The sequence below is a fragment of the Vombatus ursinus genome, unplaced genomic scaffold, assembly GCF_900497805.2.
Source record: "Vombatus ursinus unplaced genomic scaffold, bare-nosed wombat genome assembly UNPS02005286.1, whole genome shotgun sequence".
Lineage (NCBI taxonomy): Eukaryota > Metazoa > Chordata > Mammalia > Diprotodontia > Vombatidae > Vombatus > Vombatus ursinus.
Window position 1 is genome coordinate 8,383,173 of NW_020945064.1, and position 23,406 is coordinate 8,406,578.

The 23,406-nt window shown below is 37.9% G+C and overlaps 1 protein-coding gene across 7 annotated transcripts in view; it reads right to left on the minus strand.

Moving 5' to 3' along the window:
* BANP (BTG3 associated nuclear protein) overlaps positions 1 to 23,406 on the minus strand; it is a 254,011-nt gene that overhangs the window by 149,739 nt on the left and 80,866 nt on the right. For all 7 annotated transcript variants that reach the window (XM_027847684.1, XM_027847683.1, XM_027847681.1 and 4 more), the window contains one exon: positions 7,175 to 7,414. In XM_027847684.1, coding sequence (XP_027703485.1) covers positions 7,175 to 7,414 — 240 coding nt within the window. The remainder of the gene's footprint in view (positions 1 to 7,174; positions 7,415 to 23,406) is intronic.

Sequence of the window (23,406 nt, forward strand, 5' to 3'; positions counted from 1 at the left end):
TGGTGGAGTAGGAATTGGCAAGAAAATAACTTCCTTCATATTGCGGCCACCCACTTTATCTTACCAGAAAAGAGAAAGAGAAAGAAATCTTGTGTGAGCCAATTTCATGAGATGTAAGGTCAACAGTAGAGCTTAAGTGGAAAGGGAAAGGTTAATGTTTCATTTTGTAGGTAGAGGCAGAGTACCTGAGGTAAAAGAGCTATCATTGAACTGCTGAGTTCTGAGAGGTTTTTGCTTTGGGTTTTGTTTTTGTTTTTTTTGCTCCTTAATAAAGTTAAATGTACAATTTTATTCTTTCCATAGCAATTTCAGTTTGAGGGCAATGTGAGATAACTCAAAAATCAAGTAGTACAAGAACAGGCTTGGTCATGTAACAGTGACTAGCAGTAATCTTCTCATGCCAAAGTTGCTGATTCAGAGTCAAGCATGGGAGTATATAGATATAATGGAAGCACTCAAGAATGTCAACAAAAAGACCTGTTTTTGAAAGACAACAATAGCCATCAATATATAGATGCCATGTGCCTGTCATATTCAAAAGAGCAGATAATGATATTCATCATTAAGATTATATGAAAATTATCTCACAATGACTTTGGCTCTTTGACTAACTCTTCATATGCTCTTCTGTAACTTTTGCCCAAAATTAAATAATGAAAGTTATCCTTATCATGGGATTCAAAGCCAGAGGGGAGCTTAGGGGGAATCTCTCATTTTAAAGGGAAGAGAACTGAGGCACAGGGCAGTGCCTCAGAACACAGAGCTAAGTGACAGAGCCAGACTTTGAACCCAGGTCTTCTGAATGGAGATTCAATGCTCTTTCCATTCAACTTCCCTCTCCTCCTCTTCCTAGAGGAGGGAGACTTGGGTTCAATCTCTGCTATCATAATACTGAATCTGAGCCATGGGTAAGTCACAAAGTGAGCTTTATTGATTCATTTGTGAAATGTGGGTATTATCATATGTATTACTTACCTCAAAAGCTATGGCAAATAAATTGTTGGGGAAGACTTCCCAGTAATGTATAAAAGTAAAGCCATTCCTGTTTTATTATTTGATCTAAACTGTCTTCTGCATGACTTAAATGCTAGCACTACAACCAAATCAAAAATAACTACTCACCATTAAATATGTTCAAAGTAGTTGGGTACCATAACTCTGAATACAGTATTTTTTCAAAGTCTCTTATGGGAACTTTTTGGTTACACTATGTCCCTAAGTAGACATGGCATGCTCTCATTTGAGGCAGTACATCTTTTCTAGTACAAAAGAATTTCAAGAATGTACAACCCTGTGAATTCACCAAAAGTCTGTTATTCTCCTTAAAGTTTGGACCTGTCTGGAAAATAGATAAATACTGCCAGGCAGAAGAACAGTCGCCCTTTGTATTATTATTTCTTCTGTAAAAACTAGTAAACATACAGACTTGGCAAACATGGGATTTATTGTATACGCTACAAGGAGCCACAATTTAATTATAGGAGCTCATGCTGTTCTGGGTTGCAAATAGGCCAATTTTGACTTCTTGCTCTGAACTTCTCTGGCTTGACTGGCCAACCATTAAGAGTTCTTTTACTCTCCCTTTATAAACTACACAAAGTGGTTAATTTGCTGGGTTTTTTTTTGTTTTCTGTTTTTTTAAACAAGAATTGAAAGTGTTCCTAAGACTTTGCCATGTTTCTCGGTATAACTATTAGGAGATGTCTGATTAAAAAAAAATAATAATGTACTCCTTCATTCTTCATTATACATATATTAAACAGCAAATTGACATGGCTTGAGTCAAGAATTCATCTATTGAGAAAATTTCACATGCTTTCCCTATCTGGAGAAAGAAAATATACACTGCCTTTTCTGAAAGAGTTTTGGCTGCTTCCTTGAAGCGGCTGTCTGCTGAGCTCGGTACCAAGACCCCCACATACTCCTTACCCACAATCCTTCGTATGGCAAAATCATATTCATTTGTAAGCCACCCACACTAGGGAACACAACAGTCACATGCAACAACCTCTCTTCTTCAAAAGAAAATATGTCACTTTACCATTTGGTTTGTTAATAAAATTTATATCACTTTGTTTGGAATTTAAAAAAATATTCAGCATACTAAAATCGTACTGTTCATAATAAAATTATGTGACTGCCAACTAGCACAAGAACACGAGCTCTTGAGCTGTTTTCTAAAAGTACAAATAGAGTCATAAAGCCTCTCTCACTAGCCCCTCTTTAAATAAAAAAAAAAAGAGCACATACTGTCAGCATAGCTACTGGAATAGGGATACAGCTTGGGACACTGAACAGTTTCTCCTTTGGGTGTAGTGACCAGACCAACACCAGTATCCCATCAAGAACCTTTTTCTACCATATTATAACTGTTCAAGCCAATCTACACCAAACACTGAGGAGCCGTGAGCACATTATTCTTGGTATATCAGTAACATTTTGCAAATTTAATGATGTAAATTAATTAACTTAACTAGTCAGCACATTGTGGCTCTTACAAAAAGATGTGGGAGTTTCAGGTATGATATAGTATATAATACTGCTGGTCTTCATAGCCAAAGATAATAGAATGTGGCAATTAATTATCTGTATGGAAAGATGGAGGCAAGACTGGGGAAAAGGGCAGAAAGCTCAAAAGGCACATCTCCACTGTGCACACAAGAAAGCTGTTATGGTACTAACAACTACAAAAGCAAGCAATGACTGAAAAATGAGGGCATCAGAACTTGGTGCCCCACGGTGGGATTTACGTTGAATAGCACGGTTCTTTATTGCCCATTCTTGGCCTTGGCTACAGTGGAAGATGAGAACAAGTACTGTATTTGACTGTGTCCTTTAACCCCAACACCTGTGTCTTCCACACAATGAGTAATTGGCTACTCAATCGAATGGAACTGCATGAACAGTAGCTATCCTTCATTTTACAGAGGATTTTTCCATTTGAGAATCATTAGAGAATTGCAAGGAGGTCTGAGAGACAAACCCCACTCACACAGAAGAGTTCTGACTATGGTGAGCTCTCATTCTGTGTCTCCAGCTACTGTGCAGGGAGATGGCATGGCACCTCCTGGAAGGAGCATGAGTAGAAATCACACCTGTGTTCCACTCTTGACTCCAAGTCCTGGTTATAAATATAACCTGAGGCAAGATGCTTAACCTTCCTGAATTTTTACCTTTTTGACTAGTTTTTTTTTTTTTTTTTTTTAAGGAATATTATTACTTGCCCTTTTATCGTGCAGGACTGCCATACAGATCCAATGTGCTGATAGAGTGTATACACATCACAGTCGCTGTTATGAGGGTATACCATATTTGCTCTGTAGTCTCTATTCTGTATCCTACCATCCACCACAAACTCCTTCGCCCTCCTATAGCACCAACGATGAGTCGGCTAAAATCTGACCTAGTTGAGTTCTATGAATGATATGTGAATGTCTGGCCCATGCTAATCAATACACCGTAAAGTATGATGCTACACCATAAAGTATTTAACTCACGTACTTAGTGCTACAACAAAATAGCCACAATTAGAACAATTTTGTTCAGTCATTTTTGAGTCACGTCTGATTCTTTGAGGTTTTCTTGGCAAAGATACTAAGTGGTTTGCCATTTCCTTCTCCAGCTCATATGACAGATGAGGACACTGAGACAAATGGTCAAATGACTTGCCCAGGATAACCCAGCACGCAAGTAACTGAGGCCAGATTTGAACTCACAAAGAGGAGTCTTCCTGACTCCAGGCCAAGCACTCTATCCACCACACCAGCTAGCTGTCCCACAGAACAGTAAGTCAGTAAACAAATATTTATTAAGTATCTACTACGTGCCAAGCACTGTGCTAAATGCTGAAGATTACAAAGAAAGGCAAAAGGTACTACCTGTTTTTGAGAAACTTACAGTCTAATGGAGAAGACAGCAAATAAGCAAGCTATCTTCAGAATAAATGTGAGATAAGTGGGTGGCCACTGATAGGAGAACGGTTGAACAAAGTATGGTATACAAATGTAACAGTCTGTCATCAAGCCATAAGACCATAAGACTGATATTGAGCTAACAAATAAAAAGAATTCAGAACAAATGAATTGCAATTAGGCATCCTGGACCCAAAGGACATTTAATAAAATATACTTTCTTCCTCCGCTATTTATGCTTTCACGCCTTCATTTTATCAGTTGGTTTTGCCAAACTGTTTTTCTTTATTAGAGAGGAGAGTTCCAGGGATGGAATGATATACAGGGTATATACTGGGTAGTAACTGCCACATTTAAAAAAAAAAGGAAAAGGAAAAGGAAAGACATCAGTGAAACTATCTTTAATGGCATATGGACCAACTTGTCTGCCCCCCCCCTTTTTTAGGGAGAGTAGGGGTAGGAGGTCAAATATATAAAATTAGGAGTTAGACCTTGAGACTACATGTATACTGGGAGAAAAATCGACAACCAATGATGTTCTTACATTAACAAATGAAAACACACTTGCAGATCAACAAAAATTTTCTCCCTAGTTTATTCACAACAAAAAATTGGATTATGATTTGTTTTTCTATTTATATCTCCTCTTGCTAACCCACCAAATCTTTGTGACTGAATGTATAAGAGGTGACTAAGAAAGAAGGTGGGAGTGAAACATACAAGCCAAAATAATTAGCCATCCCTGTATTTAAAAATATTATGAAATGACAATTCTTTTAAACTTGTGACCTTCTGTGTGGACATATATGTCTACATTTCTTCTTATTCCAGTGGGTCCAAGTACAATGACTAAATGCAATAGTTTCAGAATCATATTTTCTTTCAGCTGACCCAGACTCTAGTTCTGAGACAAATGGTGGTATGAGAAAGTTGAACTCATAGCATGTGTTACATTCAGCATGATAGTACTAAAACAGCGAAATCAATCAGCCAACGCCCTTGGAAGAAAGAGGCCTATAATTCTTTACTGCCTGTATAAATATGTTCAGTAGTCTAAGTATACATTTGGAGAATATGTGGTTGATGTAGACCAAATGCCATTCAACGATGAAATTTTTAACATTGTCTAATGAAACTGGCTGTCTTTTTTCTAAAATTTTTTCAAATTAGTAAGCATTAATTTTTTTCTCCTTCACATCTTTCCCCACTGAAAAAATAAAAACAAAATCTTTGCAACAAATTTGCAGAGTCAAGCAAAAGAATTTCTTTGTTGTCCACGTCCTAAAATATATGTCTCGTTCTGTATCGTGACTCCATCAAGTTCTATAAAGAGGTAGGCAAAGGTGGTTTCTCCTGACGAGACCACTAACGTCTTATTCTGATACCTCATTGAACCACAGAGATGACCCTGGGTGCTGAGGGTGGTGCTAAAGGAGCCCAAACTCTGTCAAGTCCTACCCCGAGATGGGAAAGCTTTGAGTAGACACCAGGTTGGTGTCCACTGTGAAAACACTAGCCTCGGCTAGGATATTAGCCACCATATGATGAATATTTTTGGTCCCAGCAACTTAAAATACCATCTCAACGTGGAACGAGGCTGCATTTGCATGAGTAACAGGACCACTCAAATGGATCAATACATGAATCCTTGATAGCATAGCGTGCTTGATTAACACATAGCTAATTTACACAAGATACCATGAGAGGCACTAAAGATAAAAAGAAGAACAACAGGGTGCCTGTCCTCAAGGAACTTAAAATCGCCTAAGGAAGGAAAGAAATAAGGGGGATGAATGAGAGTGTGGGTGAGTGAGTGAGTGAGTGTGAGTGTGTGTGTGTGTGTGTGTGTGTGTGTGTGTGTCTACACATACAATTGTAATTCAAGTTAGAACATGAGTAAGTATATGAGAGAAATTCCACAAACTGGCATGAGAGATCCTCTGGAGATGAGTCATTTTTACTCTAAGAGATCATAAGATTATTAGACAGGTAGATAGATAGCTAGATAGATAAACAGATAGATAGATAAGAATATGTTTTCTCTTCCTATTACTATTAGATTAGATGCTCCCTGAGGAGCAACAACCAAATAAAAAATAAGTTTTCTTGGTAATTCAGGCTTAAGGGGTTCCTATTTGCTTTTCTGATAAGTTCTGCATATATCAGTTCAGGTGTATGGCTTTCAAGGAACACTGTTCCTAGTGAATGGCATTTTTAGAAATTCAATAATAACTAGCATTTATATTGCAGTTGACAAATATTAACTCATTGGATGCTCACAATAACCCTGGGAGAGACTTCTTTAAAATTAGAATGAAACTGAGGTCCCAAGAGATAAAAATAAGACAGAGACTGAAAGAGGAGAGAAGGAGAGAGGAATGGAGAAGGGAAGGGAAAGAAGACAGAGAGACAGAGAGACAAACAGACAGAAACAGAGAGAGACACAGAGAGAGAGAATAATGAAATAGAAATAACCCCACGTCAAATAATATGTCAATGGAAAAAATGTATAAATGAAAAATTCAAATAAAACATCAAGTTTTCATTACAATCCCATAGGTCGATCCACTTTCCTCTTCTTATTTTCTCCTCAAGTCTCAACTCTCATTATTTTTTCTAATATGCCATTTTGGGGTTATTTACATGGTTCTAAGTTTTTTCCAAAGTGTTGTATTGTTTCAGAGGGAAATCCCTATAAAAATTTGAAGAGAAATGTGAATAATGCCTACTACTACATCATTCCTGGCTGACAAAAGCTTGAAACCTAGAATTAAGTAGAGAAAAGCAGAGCTGTTCCCATATGTAGGGTCAGAGTTTAGAGCTTAGAGTTGTCTCTCTACTTTTCTTCATTTCTAGATGTGGAAATGATACTTCTGATGGGGCAGAGAGGAAGAAGGCTTGCTTGCAACTCCATTCTTATTCATCCCCAGGGATACCCATCAACCACACAGATACAGAACTTTCAACTGTCTGGGGGCCATCTTTAACTCAGTCACCCATATTAACACACTAAATGCCTATGGTTAGAGCATGGCATTAGCCCACATCTAATTTTAAAAAATGTTCACCTAACCTAATAACTGCACCTATAATGTCAAAACACTATCCACTGAAAAGGTATTTCTGTAATTCCCTCTTCCATTCTAATACCAGAGAAGGGGGGAACAATCCAATCTCTAAGAACAAATGGATGTATACATACATGAAGCAAATCTACTAAACCTATCAGTGCTGCAGAAATACAACGCACGAAACATACTTACAACGAATTCCATAGATGGTGAGGGGATCAAGCTGTTTTTTCCCATGTTTTCCCTGCCCAGAGAGGTTGGAGACAGCCTGAACTTCGCGATGGAAAAGATAATCAAGTAATGTTAGCGCCATCTTCTCTGCTGTTCGACAATTGGTGCTAATGTGCAGCATGTCAGCAGGGATGATCGCGCATCGAACCCTCATTTCAGGATTATTCTCATCACCAAGCCAAGTGCCATTAGGGTAGTCCTCTAAAAAAAATGCAGAAAAAATGTTTTAAAATGGCCAAAAGTTAAAATAAAAGATTACATACATAAGAGCAAATAGAATTAGAAATGATGAGGAAGTGGCTAATACAAGTGCCTTTTTTTTTTTTAAAGGACTAGGTCTCCTAGCTCAATGAGGCTGGAAATGCATGGGCCTCTCAAAGGTCAATCTCATTCTGATTGGCATGGGAGCTTTGACTAGCTCTCTTTCCAAATGGGCCAGTTTACCCTTTCTTAGGCAATCCAGTGGATTGCTATTCCCAGGGGCTCACCATATTCATGCCAAAAGAGTAGATGACCTATAAGCTCAGCCCAGACTATATAAGAGGCAGAGAAGAGGGTACCTTATGGTTATGGGGGATAAGCTGTGCAAAGAAAAGAAAATTATGGATGGAATGTCTCTTTGTTGAAATCCAAAACATAAGAAAAGAAAGCAAGGAAGCAGTGGTCTGGCATTGATAGGTACTGGTAGTTAGCTCTTCATCTGAGCTGGTATGGTTAAATTTGCTTGCTCCAGTTAGTAACATTCCTATCTTTGATATCAAAGTGGAAATAATTTAACTTTGCCAGTCATCCTGATGAAGAAAACACTTTTAGGAACCTTGACACAAAGTATTATCTATTAAAGTTACTGAACACGTTCGTGTCACTCCATATAAAGTATGGCTGGAGCAGAACCCAATTTTTTTTGTTTACATTTTCTATGTTTAGATGATTTGTCTAAGTAATGCAAATGTTACATATTATCAAATACAATATTGTTTATTATATGCAGTAAGTCAACATAAAGTCAAACTATATGCAATGGTGAAAAATGTTTGTGAATTTGGCTTACATAATGTGAGCTATTTACATAAACCCTAAGTAAACTTACTCTGAACCCAACTTTTATGGATGAGAATCTGTATCCTATCTAGTTGCATGCCAACAATTCCTTCCATCCACCCCTAACCTCTCAATATCCAAACTTTACTATGATAAGGTTGAAACACTGAAGTTTCCAGATCAACAGTCATAGCTAAGAGTGGAATGATGGCTTGAGATCTGAAGTCAGTCAAATCTACAGTTGTGAACTTTATTCTACATGATAGTCCACTGTTGCCTACATCATCAAACAAAACCTCTTCCTTCACCTGGCATTAAAGGCCTTCCACATTCTGACACTCACCTCACTTCGCAGTCACATTTCACACTGTTTCTTCTCATGCACAGAATATCTAACCAAGCTGTTCTCTGACCTCATTTTATCCTCTACTCTCCTGTCTTGAAGCACTTGCATGAACTTGACGACATACCTGGAATGCACACCTTTCTCATCTGCACTTGTGAAAAATCTCTCTCTCTCCCTTCAAGGCCCAACTCTAGTTCTGCCTACTACATGAGAATGCAAGTTTCTTTCTTTTTTGGGGGGGGGTCGCAATTGGGGTTAAGTGACTTGCCCAGGGTCACACAGTAAGTGTCAAGTGTCTAAGGCCGAATTTGAACTTAGGTCCTCCTGGACTTCAGGGCCAGTGCTCTATCCACTGCGCCACCTAGCTACCCCAAGAGAATGCAAATTTCTTAAGGGAAAGAATCGTTGATGTTTGTTTGGCTGGTTGGTTTCATCTTTGAATGCGCTTTCTAGATAAGAGGCATTTAATTTTATTTAATTCAATTAGCATTTATTAAGCACCTATTTTTTGCAAAGAAATGTGGCAGGCAAGAGAGAGAAAAAGAGAGAGAGAGAGAGAGAGCATGCTTCAGTATAGACTCACTGTTCCATCAAGGGATATTTGTTCAAGTGTCCCCTTTGTTTTGCCCCACAGTTGTAAACTAATTTATAGCTAACAATGGCTCAGAATGCATCAAAAATCAATTTGTCTTTATCTGAAGACAAAACTCATTATAAAGTAAGTACGGCTAGTGAATAAGTAAGACTTAAGGAGAACAGGCATTTATTAAGCACCTACAATGTTCCAGGCACTGTGCTAAGCACTGGGGACACAAAGAAAGGCAAAGGCAAATTCTGCCCTCAAAAGGCTCAAAATCTAATGGGGCAGTTGTTGTTCAGTTGTTGCAGTCACGTCCAATTCTCCACGACCCTATTTGGACTTCCTTGGCAAAGATACTGGAATGGTTTGCCATTTCCTGCTCCAGTTCATGTAACAGATGAGGAAATCGAGGCAAACAGGGTTAAGTGACTTGCCCAGGGTCATCCAGCTAGTAAGTATCTGAGGCTGGATTTGAACTCAGGTCTTTCTAACTCCAGGCCCAGTGCTCTATGCACTATGGTGTCTCCGAGCTGCCTATAATGGGGGAGACAATATGCAAATAACTTTCTACAAACGAGCTATGTACAGGATAAACAGGAAATAACAGAGGGAAGGTATGAGAGTTAAGAGTGATTGAGAAATGATTCCTGTAGAAGCTGGGATTTTTGCTGGAACTTAAGTAAGCCAGGAAGCACAGATAAGTGACAACACTGAATCAAAAAGGGGGCAAGTAAACGGGCCCAGAAAGGTGAGAGGGAGGAAGGGACACCCAGGTGATAAAGGGCCTTGAACACCAGAGAATTTCATGTTTTATCCTGGAGGTGATGAGGAGCCATTGGAGTTTACTGAGCAGAGGTCAGGCCTGCGCTTTATGAAGAGAAATCCTCCTGAGTAACTGACGCCAGTGCACCAGGCTATGATGAATCAGGATGGAGAAGAAATTCACCAGGTCCCAAAGTAGCACCGAGTTCTGTCCAGGGACATCGCTCAGCCCTTGATCAGGTCAGCAGTGAGCCAGACAAGGCTACGACTGCTCACCATGGCACTCAGTTCAGGGCAGCAGAACCTGTTCGCTGGCTGCTAGCCAGACACTCCCCGCCCCACATGCCAGGGCTTAAATTTCCTGGCTGCCAGATCCCTCCCAAAGGCTCTCCTCCTTTTCTGAGAATTAATCAGGCTGTTTCACAGCAGTAGTTTGTCAATTCTTGGCATTGTGGCTTTGTTTTTGTTTTGGGGGGGGAAGGAGGTGTGCTTTCAATGGAACTTTTCTTTGTGTTTTGATAGGAATGATCTTTCTTTTCAAATGTGGGTTTGAATGACACTTAACTGCTGCAGCACTATTTCTAACAGTCACTAAAGTGTGCTCTTTAAGAGATACTATTTTTGCACATTTATATAGAGTGATATCCATTTTTACAAACCAGAGAATTCAAAACACAACAAAACCAAACAATGAAACACCTCTATGGCAGGAAATCTAGCACTTAACAGACAAAGAACTCACTAAAGATGAGGTAAGCAACTAATTTAGGGGTCATTTGCTGAAGGTCAGACTTCTGAACCAGCCTGGTATTATATAGAAACACATATGTATAACCACTGCTATCACAAAGCAGAACTAAATCAAAATTATTGCTTGTCCCAAGTATTTCACACACCTCTGAAGATGCTTGATACACACATACCACACACACACAAACACACACACAGAGTCTATGTATCTCTCCCTTTCACACACAAACACACACACACACACAGTCTATATATATCTCTCCCTCTCCCTTTCACACACAAACACACACACACACACACACACACACACACACACACACACACGCAACCTGGAAAGGCCTACAGTAAGAAATGGTCGACGAGCTGAATTCTGAAGGGAACCAAGGATTCTACAAGGTAGAGCTGAAAGATGAGGGAGTGCATTCCAGGCACTGGGGATAGACCAAAGCAATGAGGAGGCCATTTTGGCTGAACTGCAGAATGCAGAAAGGGGAATGATGTGTCAAACACAGAAAGGTAGGCTGAAGCCAGGTTGTCAGGGGCTCTAAATGCTGAGTACAGTCATCTACATTTGATCCTAGTAATCCAGAGCCCCCAGAGTTCAGTGACCAGGAAAGTAATTTGGTCAGACGCGTGCTTTCGTAATATCATTTTGGCAGCTGTGTGAAGAATGGAGCATCCTGAAACATAGTAGGCCTTTAATAAATGCTTGTGGAAATTACATGGAGAAGAATTAGGGGGCCTCATAACAGTTGTTTTAAAGTATATGAAGAACTCTCATGCCTAGAAGGGACTCCTTTTACTTGGCCTCAGAAGACATAACAGAAGAAACCAATGGAGATTAGAGAGGTATATGTATTTATGCTCAATATAGGGGGAAAACCTGTTAAAAATTAGCCCTTTCCAAAGTAGTATAGGCTCTCCCTGGAAATCATAGATTTGCCATCCCCAGAAGTCTTCTAGAAAACACCACTCACTGATCAGCTGTGCTGGAAAGGGACTTCTCATCCACATAAATGGACTAGACAGCTGGCTTCTGAAGTCCCTCCCGACTCTAACCTCGTGCAATTAGAAACGTCAGCATCTACTACAGGAGTCAGATCCAAAAGACTCCAGTGGACTTGCCTGTGAGCTCACCATGTGGATGTGTTCTCCAACAACGCAAACCACCACCTACCCAAGGCCTGCCCATCCTTTGTGACTCTTGGCCACGTGCCCCTAAACAAATGCTTGGGAGGACTGCTTAACATGATGAAGGCCTTCCTGGCTTTCTTCTGACATCACCTCTTGCTCTCATCACGTGATCAATCTTTTTTTTTTTTTAAACTATCATTCATTTTTCATGACATCTTTCACTTCCCTTCTTCTAGGAAGCTCATTGCTGTAACCTACCCCAACCCACTGTGTACCTCTTCAATCCCTCTCTGGGTAATAATACGCATTTTTATTCATAGGAGACACTATAAGTGAATGATTATAAGACAAGTAATAAAATGAGACAAGTACACAATAAAGTGAGACTGTGTTTCAGAAATATTTAAATTTAGCCTAAAGAAAAGGTAAGAGTGAATTATAAAGAGGAAAAATTTGTCAGTACTGTATTGTCCTTAATTGTCTTACTTTACAAAGGGAAAAGTTGTCCCACATGACATATAGATTTAATCCATTTTTTCAAGTCCTATTTTTCAAAATGAAAACTACTTGAAGACACATCATACAATTTTGGTTAATTTCTAATTGGTCTAATTTCTCTTTCAAAAGATCAAAACACAGCAAGTTCTAAGATACCTTTCAGTTTTAGAACTATGAAGTCTTTGTATCCAAGTAAAAGGATTTCTGGATGATTTCTTTCCATATAAATAGTAGCTATTTAAGCTGCTTATAATTTGTGTGCCAAGCTCTCTACTAATTTTCCAGAGAGGTAGAAAGAAGAAAATAAAAGGAAAATTAATTGCAACATTACTTTTTTTTTTTTCACAGAAACATCAGGCCAGTTAAACCCCCACATCTTTCATCACCTAGAACAGTTCGCTTCCATTTCCAGATGTCTCTATTTGGTAGGAAGGATTTCATTTCAAAGTTAGTATTATAATAAAGAGCAATACTGTAGTATGACACATACAAACTTTCTTTGAACTGAATTAAGGAAGAGTTAAAACAGTTCACAGAAAACAACCAACAAGATAAAATTATATGATAGTCCCAATCTTTCCAGAAATCAGTTAGGAATTAGGCAAATAAAATCACTGAACTGTCCATACCTGCGGATTTTGCTATTCTATTTCTAAGAAGGTCAAAGACAAAAAGCCTCCACATATACCAAAATATTTACAGCAGCACTTTTTGTAATAACAAAAAACTGGAGACAAAACAGGTTCCCATCAACAGAGGAATGATTCAATAAATTATGATATATAAATGGAATGGAATGCACTCCAAGAATGAAAGAATATGAGGAATTCTTAGGAACATAGGGAACTTTGTATAAACTGATACAGAAGGGAAACAGAACTAAGAGAATAATATACACAATAATTTGTTGTTGTTTAGCTGTTCAGTCACATCCAACTCTTCATAACCCCGTGGACCATATTACCCACGGGGTTTTCTTGGCAAAGATATTACTTCCCCTAAGCTCTCTGACCTCAGATTTGTCAGAGCACTTTGCCTGAATGTCTCCTTTGGACCATAGTTTTCATCAGTTACTTGTCTTCTTTCTCCTTAATCAGCGTGTTTAATCTGCTTTTCCGGAGCCTAGCAGAGAGCCCTAGACATAAGAGCATTTAACATGTGTTGGTTGAAATTAATTGTTGCTAATTAGACTTGGTACATAGAATGAGTAAACTGAACCTTCTACTGGTAATATTTTTATTCAGTTTAAGTTCATATTGACTCTTCAGTAAAAGGAAAATTTAAAAGACCATGAGCTTTTCGCTCCCTTTTACTGAATTACTTTGAAAATACTGGCATGTTATGAAAGAGTTCATTTGCTCCTGCTTATACACCTTTAGCTCTGTTATCCCTCCAAGTGTGGAGTTCAACCTTAGAGCCTTAAGAACAGATAATATTCTTTAGTCTGACCATTCCTGGTTCAGTTTTGTTCACCTTAGGTAACAAGGAGCTCCAACTAAACAGGTACTTACAGGTACCACTGGTGTGAACCTAGGATCACAGGACAGCTGGAAGGAGCCTTAGTCATACTGTCAGATCCTAGTTTAGAAATGTTCTTAAGGGAGGTAAATTACTAATTAAAACACTATGTACAATGTTAGTATCTAAACAGAAATAAAGGATGGGTCAAAAAATAAACAGCAGCAATTTTTACTGTGAGGGTCACATGGAACGATTTCTAATAATATGTGGTTTATCTCCTTGGATAAGACTGTCTCACATATTCCTTTGTACATAAAACAACATTAATCACAAAGAATAAACCAAACATCTTTGCTCTCAGTCAGGATCACAGGATTTAGAGTTGTCAGAAGCCTTAGAGACCATCTGGTCCAACCTCCACGTTTTGAAAAAAAGGAAAGACCTGATTTAACCATGGTCACACAGATAGCAGGAGGCACAGCTGAGATCCAAGCCCACATCATCTGACTCCACATCTTTGGAAGCAGTCTGACAGTTCTTTTTGGGTAGCTTCTTTCCCCCAAGACAAAATTAATCAGACAACATAACCTTCGCATCTTTCATCTTACATGATAGCTACTTTCCCAAACTACAAGACTAAACGTGTAAAGGCTATTTAAAATTTTTTCATATCTGTCATTCCAATGGTCCAAGATCTGTTTACCTCCAAAATCAATTTCTTAGTTTCAGGCATACACATGATAGATGTATTATGAGCGCTGTTGTCATCCCTCAAATATGGCAGACAAGAAAAAAGGAAAAGGCACTGTCTGCAGATAATCTAGGAAAGCCCCTGTGAGGAGAGGGGGGGAAAGTACTCGTAATATGGCCAATCACTAATTCAATTCAACAAACACTTATTAAGCACTTACTTGTGCAAGACACTATACCAGAGTATGGATAGTAAAGAGACACAAATGAAGCTGTCCTGGTTCTCAAGGAGCTTACAATCTATCACTCATTATAGAGGCGAGCTTCAAGGAGGAGACTGCAGCAGAGCTGGCGATCTGGAAAGGCCTCACAAAGGAAGTAGAACGTGAGCTCTATTTTTTAATTATGAGTGAGAAGAGTGGAAGGTGCTCTAGAAACTAAAAAATGCTTCCTGGATGACTACATTATAAAATCACCTTTAAGACATATGCTTTCAATCATAAACAATGGAAAAGAACCCACATGTACAAAAATATTCACAGCAGCTCTTTTTGTGGTGGCAAAGAATTGGAAATTGAGAGGATGCCCATCCATTGGGGAATGGCTGAGCAAGTTGTGGTATATGACTGTAATGGAATACTACTGTTGCATAAGAAATGATGAGCAGGTGGACTTCAGAAAAACTTGCAAAGACTTGTATGGTCTCATGCTGAGTGAAGTGAGCAGAACCAGAAGAACATTGTACATAGATTGTACACAGTAACAGCAACATGGTGCAATGACCAACTGTGATAGACTTAGCTCTTCTCAGCAATATAATGATCTAAGTCACAGGGGTGGGGAAACTGCCTCTGTCCTTCTAGGTCCTTGGGTGCAACCTTTTGACTGAGTCCAAGTTTTACAGAACAAATCCTTTTTTTAAGGGGATTTGTTCTGTGAAGTTTGGATTCAGTCAAAGGCCCACGCTAGAGGACCTAGAGGGCCACAGGTGGCCTCAAGGCCACAGGTTCTCCACCCCTGATAGGACAATTCCAAAAGACTTATGATGGAAAATGCTATCCACATCCAGAGAAAGAACTATGGAGTCTGACTGCAAATTGAAACACACTATTTTGTCTTTTTGTTTTTTCTTTCTTGTGGTTTTTCCCTTTTGTTCTGATTCTACTTTCACAACATGACTAATGTGGAAATATGTTTAATATGATTGTGCACGTATAGCCTCTATCAGATTGCATGCCATCTGGGGGATGGGGGGGGGGGAATTTTAGAACTCAAAATCTTGAAGTAAATGCTGAAAACTAAAAATAAATAATTTTTTTTAAAAAAGACACTATCCAAAGCAATAATTGACTTTAACCAGTTACTCATTCCTAATATTCACCTCACTAGAATGCCCCAGCCCGAACCAATGTTTGATGATTGTGATGACTATATTGGGCTCCATACTAGCGTCTATGAATCATCTTTTTTATATGGAAAGTAAGCTGTAATACCTGCCCACGTAAATATTTGAGAGATTAGCTTGCTCTACCATTCAGAATAGATATATTTATTTTTAATAAAATAACTTGGGATGACCCTGGCACTTAAATCAATGGAAAGGTTCCAGTAGCTGCATTACACAATTACAAATCTGTATGTTATAAAAAAATAAATAGGCACTGACTCAAGAATTTAATCCCTGGAACTATTCAATTATATTCTGGAGGATCTGTAAATAAAACTACATCAATAAGTTTGAATTTTTATCACTACAACATGCCAACTACAAAATCTCTCCTTGAGATTGCAGACACTAATTTTCAGCTTTAGTACCATTTAAACCAGATTTCATATTTAACAGATGAAAATAAGGGCAGAGTCATACTTTCAAAATGTATGGCATGGGACAGCTAGGTGGCAAAATGGATAGAGCACCAGCCCTGGAGTCAGGAGGACCTGAGTTCAAATCCAGCCTCAGACACATAATACTTACTAGCTGTGTGACACTGGGCAAGTCACTTAACCCCAACTGCCTCACCAAAAAAAGTATGGCATCGAAGGAAAGACATTTCAAAGATGCTTTTACACTTGTAATTTTAGCACGGGTCCTTCTCATGCCTATTGGTGTCACAGAAATAAATGACCAATGTCATTGGCCTTTAAAAAACTAAAATAGTAGTATAAATCCCAGTCTGAAGCAATTCACCTTGTTCCACAAATACTGCACATAACATATGGGTTCCATACAAAATAAACACCTGTGGTTGACTTGTAATATTCAACAATAAAAATACCTAACTTTCATTTAGTGCTTCAAGATTTACACATATATGTATGTGTGTATATACATATGTATGCATATGTATATGTGTGTATATGTACGTAAATCAACCTGAAGAGTAGTACCTGAAGGTACTACTATTATTCCTATATTAGAGATAAGAAAACAGAGATGTAGAGAGGGTAAGTCATTTTGCCCATGGTCACACATTCAGTAAAGAGGATTCTACCTCCTCCCCCAGGTTTCTGTTTGGTATGGAACTCCAGAGTGGGGGGAGAAACTGATGAGGCATCATGTCCTAGTAGAAAGGGCACTGTATTTCAAGTCAGAAAACCTAGATTCAAATCTCAGTTCTACTACTGACTCTGTGATCCAAGACAACTTACACTTTCCTGAAACTTAGTTTCCTCATCTATAAAATGAGAAGAACAGGTGATTTCTATGGACCTTTGCAAGCTAAATTCTAAGGCCTTTATGGTCATCTGGACACGGTTCAGCTAAACAGCTTGACGTTTTTCCATGAAAAGTGTTTTTTCTTACAAGTATTTTGGACCACAAGCAAAACTCAAGTTGAATTTTTTAACACATTTATTAAGCGTTCAGAACTATGTTCAGAATACTGTGCTGTGCCATACAGATAGAAAAAAGAAAATGGAACAGTATCGATATCCAAGAGCTTAGATAAAGTGACAGCCATTTCAAGAAGAAGATGCTAAACAAGTGGCATGTCCGGCAAAGGCCTCCTGCAGGAGGAGGTACCGGAGTCACCGTCACCAAAAGGAGCTAGGCATTCTTGGAGGCGGGGGCTTGGAGGGGCTATACCCCACAGATGGACAACCATTTGCACAAAGGCAGGACATGAAGGAGAGCAGCTAGCAGTCTGGCTTGATTGACACAGAGATGAGAAATGATAAAGACAGGAAGGACAGGTGGAGCCACACTACAGAGGACTTCAAATGCAAGACTGAGAATGTTCTATTTTATCCCAGAGAAAAAAGGAAGCCCACTGGAGACCTTTGGGTAAGGGAGTGACAAAGTCAGATTCCTGATTAAGGAATATCAATCTGGTAGCCGTGTGCAGGAACACATTAGAGAAGATGGAGAGCAGAAGCAGAGAGATCAATTAAGAAGCTATTACGGTAGACCACAGCACAGGTAATGAGGATCTGGGGCTGCATACGTGGAAAGATGGTGGGAAAGATGACAATCAACAAGACGCCCAAATAATTATTAAACACAGGGTCCTATGAACAAAATGGCTACTGAGCCAAATGGTAAATAGCCAATAGGTGCAAAGATCTGAGATGTGTAGCTGAAAACTCAGGATTTGAAATACGCCATACTTTCCCTAAAAAATTTAAAATTTGACGTTATTTATAGAAATCATATTAAAGACAACCAGGCCAAATTAAAACTTTAAAGAAGATACAATTTAGGATATCAGTTGGATATTCTAGATATATACCTATACACACAGACATATAGGATAATTTTACAAATATCCCTCCTTTGTACTTTGGATATTGCCTCTACGTCTCAATATGGAGTCAGATAGAGGACACCGCAGGACAAAAGCAATTGTCACTCAGATCCAAGATATCATATATATCCATGAAAAGAAAACTTAACATAACTTAAGGAGAAGAAAACCAGTGTAGGTCCATGTAAGATTGTGTACAGGCATAAGATTTTTAAAACATAAAATGAATATTCTTATCTGAAAACGGAAAAAAAATTAGACTAAGGGATAGTTCTAATCTAAGTTACAGGGAAGTAAAAGATGGGATAAGAAGCCAAAAAGAAAGACTAAATCCATAAATCAAATCATTTTGTGAGATGCTGTTAGTACTATGTTATTGTTTGGAAACTAAGGACCAATGCTAACCAAAAAAAAAAAAAAAAAAACCAGAAGGTTCTCAGTAGAGAAGTGAGGACTACAGATGTGGAATGTGGAATACACTGCCAAATACAGTCACTGCGTTCACTGACTTTGCTTAAATACTACTACAAAAAAGGATTCTGTATGTGTTGGTGATTGGGGCAGGGGCGGAGGTTTGGGGGGAGAGGCAGGGAAAATAGTAACGACAACAATGATAGCTAACATATATATATATAGTGCTTACTACGTGCCAGGCACTGTGCTAAGCACTTTACAATTATCTCATTTGATTCTCACCGTTCTTCCCACTCCCCCATTGTACAGATGGGGAAACTGAAGCAAATAAAGGCTAAGTGATTTATCCAGCTAGTAAATGTCTGAAGCTGGGTTTGAACTCAGGTCTTTGTGACTCCAGGCCTGGCACTCTGCACCACTTAGTTGCCAAAATGACTATAGTCTAAAAACAAAATGCAGTAAAGTTTTTTATTTAAAAAAAAAGAAAAGAAAAATAATTTCCCTACTTCTCCGCAATGGTAACATGGTACTTCTTGGTTGATAAAAAGTACTCCCCATCTCATCACCCATCCTACTATGTTCTCTGGGGCCAACAGGACCTGAGCATTGATAGTAAAGGGAGTTCACTTGGTCTCATTCATTTAATTGTCAGCTATTAAGGCAGTGGCTCACCCTGGCTCTCAGAACCACTTCATCCTAACCATTGTGTTGCATTTTGTTCCCTTAATAGAGGATAAAGACAGATGAACTATAAAAGGAAACTCAAAATAATTTTCTTTTGCTCAATGTCAGAAGTTCTGATGAAAGGACAGATTAAAAAACAGGCTAAATCTAGTATCTAACGTGGGTGTGCAAATTATAGATGAGGCTCAATTATCCAATTTAGTCTATCCATTTGACCTTTTCTATCATCTATTTGAGAGTTAGCTTTAACTTACATATTTTCTGTTCATTATTATTGAAATTATACTCTGTACTTCAAAACCAATTAAGTGAAATTACTTAGCAAAGAATCCCTGGGGATGGGAAACGAGCAAAGAATGACTTCTTAGTTTCTATGATTAATCCAAAGAACAAACCAAAAAAGGAAGCTTTCTGATCCCTAGTCTGCATACTGACCTTTGCAAATGCTGTTAAAAACCCTTCGCACATTGCGTCTGACGGCTCTTGAAGACCAACTCTCACGACATTTCCATGAAAGTCACCCTAGGTTTACAAGAGTCATCACCACCAAAGAATACAAGGAATTGCTTTCGTGCATTATCCATGAGAACTGCTGAAATCAATGAATGCGCTGAGATGCTTCCTCCCTCCACCTGGGCACATGATGGCAATCGACCTGGTGATGAGCCTCACCCAACTCAACTCGACTGATCCCCACATCGTGGGTCAGCTGGCCCGATCTCAAAGCTTGCTTACGTTGGCAGGACCATACACTGGACATATGTAGAAAGTGTATTTATGGAATCCCCGGTGTAAGGTATTTTAAATAAAAACTTTGTCTTTTATTTTTGACATAAGGATTTATTAAAATGAAGGAAATATAAAGCTAGAAGAGAAATACTTGAGTTTTCATTGATTTGGTACTCAAATAACATTTGGAGGGCACTTGGCACAGTGCCTAGCACAAAATAAACCCTACATAAATTTTAACTGTTGTTATCATTGTTGTTGTATAGAAGTTACCTTTGGCTAGCATAGCCTTTGACAACCCAGGGTCACCATTATAACACAACGAGACATCAAAGTAGGAAATTTAGGAGGTTTCCAATTTGTAATGAAAATTAACTCCTTTTTTTTACTTGAAAAGAACTGTTCAAACTGTTTAGTGAATGTTAAAATCTCCTTACATATAAAGTGGGAAAAGTCATTCCAACAATACATTAAAATCCAAAGCAATGGAGGCTGTAAATACCGGGTATTTCCTTAAAAAAAAAAAAAAATTAACAGAATGGGAAATCAAAAGGTCAGTTATGCTGAGTAATAGATTTCATGGTGCATCAGTGAGTACTTACATCATAATTCGAAATGTTTCCCAAAGCCAAGAGATAAATTAACTATAAATATAAGTGAAAATTAATTTCTTCTACCCAGAGCAGAAAATAAGAATTTTTACATTGCAGAAAATTTTTATTAATATGATACATGTGAAGCAGTTAACTACTTAAAATCATCTGTCCCATAAAGGAGACTGTACAATAGTATCATTTAAGGACCCTGAGTATCAGGAATATATGTTTAAAAATATTGTTTGCCTCAACTTATTAACTGAGGCAGCCTAAATGGTTAAACTTCCTAGATGTTAAAGGTGATAGATCCTACAGGATGTCACAGAAAAAAGTGAGACACTATTCTTGCCAAGCACACAATAAGAATTTCATAAACACATTGCGAATAAAAACGAAATAGGAGAGTTCACCAGCTGTTATGAATGGTTTAAAAAACAGTTGTGTCAAAGGAATAGAGGTAAAACTCGATGATCTCCCTCGAGGCTCCTTCTAATTAAAGGATTCTATATATGTGTCTAATAGATAGATAGATAGATAGACAGAAAGATAGGCAGACAGACACACACACTTATACACAGACACACACACACCACACACACAGACACACATATACATATAGACATACATATATATATATGAGAAGTTTATAGAGTTTTATCAAAATCAATTTCAACTCAGAAAAATATTTTTTATCGTACATTTATGGAATTGCTGGTGTAAGTTATTTTAAATAAAATTCTAGACTCTTATTTTTAATGTAAGGATTTATTAAAATGAAGGAAATATAACATTACAAGACAAATACTTGGGTTTTTGTTGATTTGGTAATCAAATGAGATAGTATTTGTAAAGCAAGCGCTTAGCACAGTGCCTGGCACAACGTAAGCAACTATATAAATGTTAGCCATCATCATCATCCTCGTTGTTGTCGTTGTTACTGTTAATCTCTTGTTAGAGAGTCACAAAATCACCACAAATATACTTAGGATGCCCAACATCTATTCTCTCTGCCTCACTCACTATTCAATTAGTTGCCTTCTAGAATATCTGTGTCAGTGTCCCATTTCACCAAGAGAGATATGGAACTTTTATTTCATATGTGGGCACATGTATGTATGTGTGTACATGTATATTATATGTATGTGTGTACATATTTCACATATACACATATATCTATATAAAAATATTAATTTATCATATGTGATTATATAATAAGCTGGTCTGTACTTATTACTATAATAAATATGTGTTTATGTAAATATATATTTTATATATATTTGCATGTGTACATTCATATACTTTATACAAACATGTAATATTGCATTATTTTTATGTAAATATATTTATTTTATATATATTTGCATGTGTATATTCATATACTTTATATACACATGCAATAATATAAGTTCATTATGTTATATATTAATAAAATGTTATAATTATGTATAATATTATATTACCACATATATCACCATCTAAAAGATAAGATTCTAAAGGTACATTCACTCATACTTTATTCTCACCGGCATCCATTCTTCCCTACTTAACCCACTGCATTTCTGTCATAATATCTTGAAAATATTTGTTGTTTCTCACTCTCTTTTTCCCCCGAATACCGCACTGACATTATGATCCCACTTCAATAACTGCAGCTTCCCACTCCTCTGAATACTCTACCTAGTAGAAGTACTTGGAAACAAAGAAATGGCCAAAACTTGGGACCCACTCACATTAAGGCTCCTTTTCTAGTAACGTTTTGTTGTTCACTAAGTACTCAACCCGGCAACATAAGAAGCACAAACACCATCATCCCCACTTCGCAAATAAGGAGATGGAGATTCCAAGAAGGTACATGGCCTGCAGATGTTGCTGGGCGTTCCAAATCCATCGCATCATGTTCCTTCCCTAACAAGATGATCTCAACATTACCAAGTTTACTCAATAAAATTGACAAGGATGATTTATCTGTTCTCTACAAGTCATACCTCAGCAAATGAATTACTGAGAGACAGAAACATGTTGTTCGCAAGAGTAGACCAAAATGCTACTGTCACAGCACATGGAATAAGGGAGGGAAAACCTCTAACAAAACTATCCTTCATGACCCAAGTTCCCAAGGTAGAGTTTCTTAAATCAAGGAAAAAATTTTAAGAGAAATAATAGTGGGGTGGAAAAAAAAAAAAAGGAACCAAGAGAAATGATAAGCATATTCCTTGTCTACTGTTCAATTCAAACACCAGAAAACATTAATTTCACTCCCCAATAATTTCAGGAAATTAACCTTTGTGAGGGATGGGGGAGGGAGGGGAGACCTTTCTTTTTAAAAAATGATTTAATAAAGAGCTCCCCCTGCAGTATAAAATGGTTTTTCAATTTAAGCAGTTGCCAAAAATATGGAATATTTTATCTAAAAGTTTCTTTCTCAGTCAGCTATCCAAACATATGCTTAGAACTCAGAACCTGTTTCGCCAAAAAACAGGATAAACATGGTAGTAAAGTTCAGAGACCATTCTATTGAATATAATCATGTAATATAAATTAACTAGCATTATCAGAGGAAGGAGGGCAACCTAACAAGGTGGATAGCTTGAAATCAGAAGACATGAGTTCAAACTCTGCCTCAAAAACTAACTATCTACGTGACCCTGGGCAAATCACTTAGCCCCCCCATACCTCAGTTTCCTCACCTGTAAAAGAAGAGTTTAGACTCGATATAGTACTGAAAGGCTCCTTTCTAGCACTAAATTTATGATCCTATTATCCTA